General features: G+C 35.2%; 1 protein-coding gene across 4 annotated transcripts; it reads right to left on the bottom strand.

The window, feature by feature from the left end:
* Positions 1 to 7,399, bottom strand: LOC121770023 (RNA-binding KH domain-containing protein RCF3-like). Of its 4 annotated transcripts, none has more exons than XR_006043737.1 (9): positions 7,246 to 7,399; positions 5,955 to 6,534; positions 5,161 to 5,589; positions 4,827 to 5,084; positions 4,233 to 4,499; positions 4,050 to 4,120; positions 3,584 to 3,651; positions 2,589 to 2,759; positions 1 to 2,501 (listed from the first exon to the last, which is right to left on the bottom strand). XR_006043737.1 is itself a non-coding variant. In XM_042166815.1 (8 exons), exons 2-7 carry the CDS (start codon positions 6,531 to 6,533, stop codon positions 3,603 to 3,605), a joined length of 1,653 nt encoding a protein of 550 aa, XP_042022749.1. In that variant the 5' UTR covers position 6,534; positions 7,246 to 7,399; the 3' UTR covers positions 1,628 to 3,392; positions 3,584 to 3,602. The 4 variants fall into 4 exon arrangements, 1 of the variants encoding a protein (XP_042022749.1); XR_006043738.1 differs by having other exon boundaries at positions 2,589 to 2,755; XR_006043739.1 differs by having other exon boundaries at positions 2,589 to 2,736.
* Positions 7,400 to 12,351: the final 4,952 nt, after the last annotated feature.

Genomic DNA, 12,351 nt, shown 5'->3' with positions numbered 1-12,351 from the left:
TAATCGATAATTAAATTTTCAATTTATGAATCTTGTTCTCAAATTAGCTCACATTGATCTCTTATTCACATATTGGTTACTTTGTACAGCATTAGATGGCTTCTACAGACTAGACTACACTACTTAATTAAATACATTTCGAATATGTCCTATAATAATATTTCTCCTTCCAAACTCACCAAAATATATACTCCATGATATTCCTTCTTCTACCATCATCGGGCACCAATCTGAGGAATAACCCTAAAAAGAATATTTTAGATTAATTAAAAAAAACACAAAATCCACTTCAGAAAAATACTCGATAATAAAAATAATTACCAAAAAGAAAAGAGGAAATGGAAAAAGGGACACTCACCTTAACCCATTTTATGTGTTCTTACATCTGCAAATCATAGAATGACAGACACATGGCATGATATAATATAAAATTAAATGTAGTAATAAAAACTATGACACCTCATATTCATAATTTAATCTTTTGACTGCATAATAATTACACTCACATGGTGTGCTAATAGCAAATCAAGAAAAAAAAGGCTAAAAGTTGGCTAAAACTGCCATTTCAACGTAATTAGTAATTCGTCATATCTAAGAAATTATGCAAATCATCACCATTCTAGCATGAGACAAACCAGGCTTAGGCATAGCCAAAAATAACTTGCCGATTCCAAACAATGTAATGCACCGGCAAGTCATCCTTGGCTACGTCTTCTAACCTGATCACCTCATGCAAGAACTCAGATGAGATCACAGAAACCTCGACCAATCACAACAAGCACCTCTCTCTCTCTCCCCTCCCGAAAGGAGAAACACAACATTCCCAAGGGGATGGACAAGTGAAGCAAGGAATGCCTGAAGAAGGAAGCCTATGCAGTAGAGAATGAGATAGAAAGAATCCCATTGGAGGGAAACAGTCTCAACATGGGAAATATTTTCACTTTACAAGTAATAGGAGTAGTAATAATAAATGAAGAAGGCTTTACAATAAATAATGCAGCAGCCTTGTGCAGAATGGTAGCTCCTCAACAGTGCTGACTTGGGTAATACCCAAATCTCCTCACTGAGGTGATAGTCCTAGATATATGACACTCTATCTCTATACATATATATATGTATTCGCAACTGTGGTGTACACGTGGCGATAGGATAGCCTTGCAGAATGGACTATGAGCTTTACATTCATTTGTATATTGGTGCTGATGATGTTTCCATATGTTTTTCGATTTCCTTACCTGCATCACTGTTTCGCTTTTCAGCACTCATTTACTCTGTTTACCAATTGTGATGAAAGTAATTTAATTCTAAGCAAATGTAGTTGTGATTGGTCAGTTCTATGATCCACTTGGACATACTACATGCAAAATTCAATAATGTTCTAGTATTTCATTGTCACCTCCACTATTGTAAGAATAATCCATTTCACGATTTTATATTTATAGGGGAGGTAGCATCATAAACAGTCCCCCCTTTTACTTACAATAGATGAAAATATTTGAAAAGAATATAGCCAGCGTTAGTCATTGTTTGGTAATCATAAAGTGTGTATTGTGCTTTGTTACACCAAATAAAAGTATTACAAGTTTTCTTGAAGTCAGAAATAGGAATATATTATAACCCAAAGCTCTTGATGAGGTCAAACAAATTTTATCTAGCGTCTTATTTTATTAACATTTCCAATTCGACCATCTTTACAATACATAAAATACATCGTTGGACTAAAAAATAAAATAATACTAGTATAGAGTATTATAGGAGCGATGAACAGGCTGGAAGGATACGAAACATGAAACATAAATGACGAAAATACCATGCATGTTTATTCTTCTCATATTGATCCAACATCAATATGATAGCAAGGGCTACACAACTCAAACAGGCAGTAACGAAAACTCTGCAAGTAGGCCAGATCACGACTTCCCCTCGTGTTAATAAAAAACATACACTTGCACGATAATTTATGATCGAGCTTAACTGGATATAGACAAGCTCGAGAGTATGATCCAACGAGCTCACTCTGCTTCTTAGATAGCTGATCTAAGAAATACTAAATCAGTTGAAAGCTCTCCGGCATCTAGTATTTTGTAGTTGCAAAAGTACACCCAAAGTGATTTTGCATACACTTGGCTTATATACTAGAAACTGTTCGAGATAGCAGAATGTTAAACCCACAAATGACAAATTTCTTCGCTCTAACTATAAACAAAATTATGTTCTACGGAGTAATAAAGTAAGCAACTTCAAATATGCTTCTAATTTCTAAACATGATGAAACATTACCCAAAACAAAATTAACTGCTAGATGAAAATCCATGCCTGAATATTAAATCAAAATTAAAGCAAACATGCAAATTGCAGATAAGAGTGCCATAAATTATGGATTTGCACCATCACCAGAGCAGAAACCATACCTCGTATCAATTGGATTGTGAAACACTAAAATACCGAATATTTTAGGCAAAATTACCTGTAGTCATCACAGCCATCCACCAAATGTGAACCTATAAAGCAGACATAATAGTGAAGTCTCAGGATCTCATCAACCTAAAGAAAGGAATTGCAATGGGAAAAAGTAGCATCATTTGAACCTGTTGCAGAGACATAGTTTTCAACTACTGCTCATCCCACAAGCATGCCATTGATAGTAACTCTAAGTTATAGACATATACCAATGACAATCACGATTTTCCAAAAGACGTCGGAGAACTGAGTAAATGCTTGCAAATTCCAACAGACCTGGTTCTCGACATGTTCACTTCCTTCATTATAACAGAAATCCTCAGCCCACAACATAACTTACAACTTCTGGATTAACATCTTGACAATAGTGATGACCAAACCAGCATTATCATAAAGAATTATTGTTGATGTGTAATCACAAAAAAAATTAAAGATACTAATTTTTTAGATACTAAAGTGAACCAACCAAACATATTTGAGTGACGCAAAAGCTGTCAAAATTCTCCAAAAAAGCTTAAATATTTAGGTTATTCACCAAATGCCATTTGGAAGCAATCACAAAGTAATAACAAGTTTGCAAGCAGTGAGAAGTAAACATCCATAGCATATCAACTTCAAACAAAACAAAGGCATTATAACAAGTGTACAGCTGAAATTTAATATGAAGTCAAATCCGATACATAAAGTTGGAGTTGTAATATGGGCAAAAGGCAGCAGGTTCTTGGGAGGACTACATATTAAGCTTGGTAATTATGGTAATGGGATGGCGGTTTAAATAGGTAAAAGTCTTCAGATATTCGGTCCTCCTAAAGGAAAGAGCATCAAGGTGGGCCATCAGTTTTTCCAAATCCTGATCATCTGGTCTTCTGGTTTAGGCAAGTGGCTTCATCAAATTAGGCGAGAGGTTGACTTCAGGGCTTCAGGTATCTCAGCTGTTATGTTGGGAAGCGAAAGGAAACAAGGTAGAACAATACCATCAGTCATCTCAGGACATAGGCATGGAAATTCAGCAAATTGTTAAGACTTGGTATTAGCTGGTATTGGCAAGATAAGCAGAAGCATGCTTGCCGGAAACTACGGATTGAATGGAAGATATTGTGCATAAAACAATGTCAAGGCCTACCTGTATTTAATAATTTCCTCTAGTAGTCATAGTTCCTCCCGCGTGAAGCATGATTACGCCCTGACAACCTGGTAAGTAAATCAGGCAATCAGGGACTAATGGGATATGTATATCTTATCCAAGTTACTACTGCAGTGCTAGATATACAGGACAAGTGGTTTTTCCAGTGCTGACAAGCTACCATTTATTGAGCATACAGTCATACACTACACAGATTTGATGCTCATTCAAACGATAAACTGCTTAAAGGTCAGCACAGGTCCATAGGTCAGGTCAACCTTAGAAAAAATACTAAGGACTTGAAGGTTTAAAGAAAACAATACTGCAGCCTGCAGATAAAACCATTCAGTTGTCCATCTCGATTATTGACCAACTACAATAAGGCCTTATACTCTTCGCCACCTGGTACATGTTGTAATGAAGCACAGATTATAAATGAAATCAAACAAGTTACAAGATAACATACCCAGAACCAACAGAGCGCCCGGATGAATAGCTCCCACCATAAGCACCATAAGGAGAGCTGGCACTACCACTCTGACAGTGGACGAATTTTATCAGACCACGACAAAGAAGCAAGATTATAAATCAAACTGCATTTTCTTTCTCATACTTTTATTAACACAAATCGAATTACCATAAGTTTTACCTGAAAACCACCGTGACCGCCATAGCTATCCACAGGTGGCAGATCCCCTGCACCATATCCACCAGAGTAAGAATAACCCCCACGCCCACGGCTCTTTGAATCTCTACTTTCATATTTATAACTCTCTGGACCATCTGCGGACATAGGAAGATATGGGAGGACAGGCAAGAATGTAGAGACAGCACCCTCCTTTTCAAACAGATTAGCCCTCAAGCGTGAAGTTACTTGTATGAGAGCATCCTTGGCTACATCAAGGTCTCCGGAAACCTGAGAAGTAATTCGAAGTATCAATTTGCTAGCTTACTACAGAAGGATTCCCTCCATTTAGATTTCCTTCTGACAGTCTTCCTCTGTTATAATTCTTCAGATATATGCAGATATGTAAATTAAAACTTAAAATGCATTTTGATTCACTTCCAGTTCCAGGAGAAACATTAAGTAGAAATTAACAGTTTTGACACACCAAAGGCAATTGTAACAAGCATGAAGAGCTGGTGGATAAGATAAATGGCAATCATATAGCTGAATTTTCAAACTCATAGTAATTTATGAGATGTACAACGACAACCCATTAAACCAAGTCCAAGCCTTTACCTGCACCATCTCATCATCCTCACAGGCAACTTTAGGGAGATTTTCTTTTGATAGTATACGAATATTGGCCTTGGTGACTTTCCTCATCTCTGATATAATGGACCCTCCTTTCCCAATAAGACATCCAATTCGAGAAGTAGGAACAAGTAATCGTGTTGTAAATGAAACAAGACCAGAGTCTCTTTCAACTTTCTCACTGCACCTGGGCTGTAATCGCAAAGCTGCATCAATTGCTGGAGAAAAGGAATCTTCAAAGACCTAATATATGATACAGGGAATTTCTTAGTATTAGATGAGAACAAAAGGCCACCAACAGAACTCAATCTAATAGTACCTCTTTGGCAGTTATGGATATCACGCGTTCATCTCCGTCGGAGGCTGCACTATCAACTTTAATACCTGCCCCAGAATCCTGCCTTATTTGATTAATTATCATACCACCCTTGCCAATGACACCTCCAATATTAGCAGTTGGGCACACCAAACGAAGTGAGAATTCTTTTGGCGATGTTTCTGTCCTTGGAGCTGAGTACATAGATCGGGACCAGTCTGCACTCTCGCCCTTGTATCCCCCATAGTGCCCCATTAGTGGTGCCAATCCCATTATTGGAGGACCAGCTGACGCCCCCATAACTGAACTATTAGACGGGTAGACAGTATGATTAGCTGAAGAGAGCAGATGTTGAGATCGTGAGGGGTTGTCATGAAGCCGAGATGCAATCTGATGAAGAGCTTTCTTCACCACAGACGCATCGCCGGATATCTGACAAACAAGCAACAGAAAAAGAAAAAAAAATCAGCATACAGACAAAGTCAAATGAACATATTCAGTATATTCGCTTACAGAAATAAAAGTAACTAAGTACTTATCAGGAAGAGAATGGCACACAAGTGACATATGCAACCATAATCCATTTACTTTTAACAAAAAATACTACACCATTAAAAATAGATGATATTAGGTGCAAATAACAGATGAATAGGAAAAAGGGGCTTTGATAACAAGGCTCTTTAACAAACTCAGTGAATTTTAAATATATGAAATGCTATGGTCAGGTAAAAGCAAAATTCAGAGCTACATACTGGTTTACATTAAGAAAGGAAAGGCATACAGGCTTCCCAGGATACCTGCACAAGTTCGTCTGAACTCAGAGCGCATGTTGGCAAATGGTCATCCTTTACAATGCGAACCTGTGCCCCAGTTTCACTACGAATGTTTTGAACTATCTGTCCACCCTTTCCAATAATACACCCAATCTGATCGGATGGCACTAGAAGTCGGACAGTAACATGAGGGGGGTCATCCGAGTCCTCTGCAGCAGAATCCTCGGCAACAATTCTATCATGCACCTTGAAGAGAGCATCTTCAGCAGGGCAAACTGGCCCATCACGGCCTTCCAAATCATTGGTTTCCTCACTAGCACTATATATAGTAACAACACGTTCTTCGCTTCCGGGTATAGATTCCCCAATTCGAATTTTGGAATTAGTATCCAACCTCAGTTGCTTGACAATTTCCCCGCCCCTTCCAATAATACTTCCGATCTTCTTTCCAGGGCACAAATAGCGATACACTGTATCATCTTGTCCAATAGAGTATGCGTCTTTATCACCACTTCCAGAATTTCTTCTTTTATTTCCCCCGCTTTCAGAGTAGTCAGACTGCGAATGTGGCCGCTTGCCATAATTACTCCGATGACCAGCCATTCTGAAACAATATACAATAGCTCAGTGTAAGAAAGATGTAAGATGGTATAGAAGTTCAGAAACAATACAGCAAGTACTTAATAAAATACAGCGAGCCACGAAAACTAACTAATAACTTAAAATTTGTAATCCAGTTGACCCAATTACTGCTGAACGAGGAGAATTCCCACTGACTCAATAAATCATGTACATTATGCAAAACTACCAAATCGTAATTTTGGCTGATCAAAGCCAAAGTCTACACCTAGTTTGAATATGAAAACAACAAATTAAAAGAGAGTGAGAAACCCCACATATGTAAGAAATCAACTATGTCTAATATGTCATTATTTACCAAACAACACTGGATCAGCTTCAAAATATGGTTGATTTAACGAATAAAACAAACAGTCCCGCCGCTACTCAGATGGACAGACAAGACTAATGATATTACATCCAGATTTAAAACCAATGTATCTCATACCAAAAGCTCATAGTCAACAGAATCTAAATTTTAAATAAAAAGCGATATATAAATCGCCATAGCTGTGATCTGAAAATCACGGGTATAATTGGGGTAACTCTGCGTCGAAGATATCTAGTACCTAACCTCAAAACCAATTAATCACAAATTAACCAAAAGAAGAAAAAAAAAAAAGATACTATCAAACATATCGTATTCGTAAACTACCACGGAATCAACATACAATACTCGATAAATAGGAGGATTTACCTGCTAGCAGAATTCGTGAGAGTAGAATTCCAGAGAGAGACGAGATTGCAGATAAGTGTGACAGCAGCGAGTTATGTACAAGCAATGATGACGATAATAATATCTAGGGTTTCAAAAGATAAAATAGGGAGCTTTGATTTTTCCTAAAATACTCGTATATTCTGAATATAATTATGGAATAGAAAATTCAGAATCTTGGTAAAAATTAATTCCCGAGTTTATTTATAACTATTTTAACATTTTAATTTATCATGAATTTTGACGAATAAAAGTTATAGAATAAATCAAGAATTTGTACACTTTCACCAATAACCTCTCATTTATAGCATGAAATTGGTATGAGAAAAAAAATCAGTAGTCAGAGAATAATATTAAAGTGAAATCTTATTTGGACCTACCAATAAATATACCAACTACATTACAAATTATAAGGAAATTTTCTTGCAACTTCCATATATATTAGATGCACCATATATACAAATAATGTAATGAAATTAATTTTTGAATAATCTTATAATTATCATTTATCAATTACTTTTGTATTTAATAATGACATATAATCATTCTATAATTAATATGCCATGATAAATAAAACCTCATAATCGTTCATATCGTAAATTTAATTTATGGTATACAATACTAACGAAATTAAAATTATGATCATGCTTTTTATTTAACTAGATATGTATATATAGAGTACGTTATATTGCTAACTACAACTAAATAATAGTCATTAGATATTCAATTCAATGGTCAAGATCATTTAGCCTCGAGTATCAATATAGGGTATAAAAAATGTCAATTAACAACAAATTAGTTATAAACAACTTTAAAAAAATATCAAAACTTTATATAATTATCTCGATTTAAATTATTTTTCTACAAAACATGGAGTATCAAATGTTTTTACTTTTAAGGGAATGGGGGAGTACTGTTTTATGACATTTTTGTCCATTTTTTTATTTGTTCCATTGGTTTTTTTTTTCTATTAACTATATATCCACCAACATGCATCAGTTAGAGGATACTTGAAACGATATTAATTCATTACACGAAAATGCCCGTAAACATAATCACATATCCATAAAGCAAACTTGAACCGTATAAAATGTGATTATGTTTAAGGTTAGGGTCGTCTGACGATATTTTTTTTGTTAGATGCCTACATTGTCACAAACGAAAAAGTTATGGACTTTTCATGTAGTTCACTCTTAAATTTAAATTCATTTATCCAAAAAAAAAACTTCCTCGTTTGTCTATTCTATCCTTAACCACTATCTATAAAGCAAACTTGAACAGTATAAAATGTAGTATATAAAACATCATTAAATAGTTTATACTATTTCCTTGTATGGATAGTTCTCAATAAATATCGCATTTCACTTTTAGTATTTTTAATATTGTGCCCAACATTTTACTAACTCATTTTACTCACAATACTATAAAGCTAAGGAGTGTGTTATATTGATAACTCATTCCTAAATTGTCAACTACAACTAAATGGTAGACATTGGATCATGAAATCAATGCGCATGATCATTCATTCATGAGTATCAATACAATACACATAAAATGACAATCATGGATATTAATGTTAATTGACCAAAACTTAGTTATAAGTATAACTAACTTTTAAAAAAATCTACAAATTTAAATAATTATAAATATCTCGATTTAAAGTATCTTTTTAAAAAACTAAATCAAATTAAAGATAATTTTATAAGGATTCGAACGAGATCTCCCTTGCATATGTTTCGATGTCAAATTTTGAATTTATTTAAAAATTTTCGTATTTTTTACGAAACAACTCAATGTCAATCTAACTATCATATCATGTCAATATAATACATATACAATGTCAATGCTAAATTGTGTTAACATATTCAATGAATCGCATTGATATGTTTAATACACTATATTTACATTTTTATCTAAAACCCTAATTTTGATAGTTTTCTTATCTTTTAAACTTTAGATAATAATAAAACGAAATTACACATGACAATTTATAGACCACTAGATTTCTACAATCTCATGGTTTTAAATTAGTTGTAGTTATCAATTAAAGATTGAGTTAACAATTGATATGTAACACCCCTTACCCGATTAATTTAATAATCGAATAAGTGATGTCACATTTCAGTACCAATCCTGACTTAACAGAAAATCCTTGATTCTTTTTTTTTTATTACAGAGATATATTATTTTCCTTTACTTGGCAAACGGAAAAACTGCTATATAACGTCTGAAATTATACCATAAACCAGTTTCCAAAAGTCTATATATATATATTTATACGACCTGGATAACGAAGTAAATGAACGTCCAAACAACATTACACTTTCTATACATGCCACAACTAAAATATCCAAGAATTACTCGAACTCAAAAGACTGGCTAGTGACCTGGCTGCAGCTGAACAATAAAAGAGCTAGGTCTGATCCTCTAATCTGCAGAGGGGAAAAAGAAAGGGGTGAGCTTCAACAAGCCCGGTAGTATAATCAACATTAGAGCCTAATTTCCGGAGTTAAGTAAACATTATACAACCTATGTGTTTACAATATTAACCCTTGAATATTCTCCAGAACCAACATTCGCATAACCATATACATATCAAAATAACCAACAATAAAAGTCTGACCTTTATATCGTCCTCCCTTGATTTCCTGGGACTTACTTGAGGCATAATCAAATAATCTCATAGTATATCAATAAACATGATCAATTATCAGTAGCTAGTGTCGAGCAACATCATAACTTCATACAACGTCAAACAATGTCAGATTCACTCTTTTTGCATCAGAGGATTATTAGCATCAGAATATATCATTTAGCATCACATAATATCGTTTTTCACATAAGCATATAATTTTCACATATCATCGTCTTGATCATATAACGTCATATCTTAGCATTCACTATCGTGTAGCACTTTATATCATATAATCACACCAACGCATATACAGATCACCACAGTTTCACATATCCAAACACATATGACAAAACAAGCTCTCATGTACCAGATATATCAGAGATATATCAGAGTTATAACAGGGTTATAACTGAGGTTTCACACAATCACATATCATAAAACACATAGCGATCACCATTGTTCTCACATATCAGAACACATATAGCCCCATTAAGTGCTTAGTGACTAACTAGGGTACGCGGACCAGATCAGAAACAGAATCAGATACAGACGCGGCCATGGTCCTTAAGAGGACGCCGCACAGACCACCCATTAGGGTGCAGACAGATAATCCCGGGAACAGACCACCCATAGGATGTATATCAGACAGATCAGATAGGGGCCCATCAGATAACAGACGATCCTCGCTTCGGTTATCCAGAAGACGAGTGATCACAGATAATGCAGCGCTGCTGTCCTATGGCATGCCAATTGTACCCACAGAACACACTCAAGCACGGGGCGTAAACACAGTCAAATATACTTTATATCTGACAATTTCCGACATACACATCAACGCATACAGATCAGGCATCATCACAGACATCATCAGACATCTTCACATGTAAATTATATAAGTATACATTTCATAGGCATATATCATTTATCTCATTTACTTTCCAACCACATTCATTTTCTCATCAAATTACTTATTTCCAATAATCTTTAACATATCAGATCAACAACTTCTTTTCACACCATATCATATCAAATAAACAGATAAATTCCAATTCTATCAATATCTTCACATATCCAATATTCACATATTTCACGTCATAAGCAAAATATATAGATCACATTATGTATCACCGATTAACACACAATATTCTATATGCAATCAAGTAAACTTAATTCAGGAATTAAGACCTAATGTAGAATATACTACCTCGAAATCCAAAACGCTCTTGACACACGAATCACTTTATTCATGCTCCTTCTCCTTGTCCTTGTTATTTCCTGGGATAGGATTACCCTTCAATATATATTTCACTTTCGCATATAAAGTATCAAATTCATACAGTTAACCATTATTTTCTAACTTAATTTCTTAATTCTTGTCTATTATTTATGCATATATCCTACAAGACATTAGATTAGTCAAAAACAACTATTTCTCCTTCAATATTTCACATTAGAAATCATATCTTCATACACTTGTCCAAAAAATAAGGTTAAAGCATAAGCATTTCAACTTTTATCATGTCCCAAGATTTTACAGAAAATAGACCAACTTTGAAAAATCATTCAGACAGACTTGGAAGTCGAAACTCAACAAAATCAGTGGCAAAATAAGTTCATGCATGTGTAGTTTGTAGGGATGAATTTTGAGCTGGAAATTCCTAGTCAATTAGAGTTTATAATCATTTTTCCCCTAACCAGCCTGAACAGGGCAGATTGTATTGGAAAAATCACTATAAATCTATTTGAACTTGGATGAAGCTGAATTTTGGTCACATGACAGAAGACACATGAAAGTATGTTCAGTTAAAATTTGATAAGAAAATGAGGTCGTTTACTTGGTTAAACGGGACTCGCAACATGCTGTAAGAACAGAGCACAGTAGCTGTTTTCATAATTTCTAAAGCACAAAATTTCAATGGTTTATGAACAGCAAACTGAAGCCCACAACTTCATCTCTTCCTTCCTAAAATCCCCACCAACCAACCCAGAAAACAAACTTTCAAAATTATTGTAAGGTTTAATACTCGCAAAAACCTACTGCTGAAATCGGCAAGGATCCTCAAAATCCAGATTGAATAAGAGAAATCCAAACAGATCCAACTCAATATAACACTATAATCGAAAGCCTAGCATATTTCCACTTGATAGGTTTGAAGCCCAAAACCTATCTTCTAGTTAAAATTTGGTAATTGATCAAGGAATTGATCACTCGCCAAGCTCCAGACTGAAATCGTGAAGAAAATGAAGTATTTCCAGAAAATTTAGAAAGCAGCTAAGCACTAAGACAAAGTGATAGTAGAACTTAGCTTAGGATCCGAGAGGCTGCCCAACGAATCGCCGGACAGCGACGGCGAGCAGCGACGAACTCCATGGGGCGACGGCTAACAGCGGCGGATCCACGAGCGGGCCCCCAGCCTCCAAGACAGCCACCGACGAGCAGCAGCGAGCTCCGA

The sequence above is a fragment of the Salvia splendens genome, chromosome 16 (assembly GCF_004379255.2).
Source record: "Salvia splendens isolate huo1 chromosome 16, SspV2, whole genome shotgun sequence".
Lineage (NCBI taxonomy): Eukaryota > Viridiplantae > Streptophyta > Magnoliopsida > Lamiales > Lamiaceae > Salvia > Salvia splendens.
Note: the sequence above shows the minus strand (reverse complement) of the source record. Positions and strands in the feature narration are given on the sequence as shown.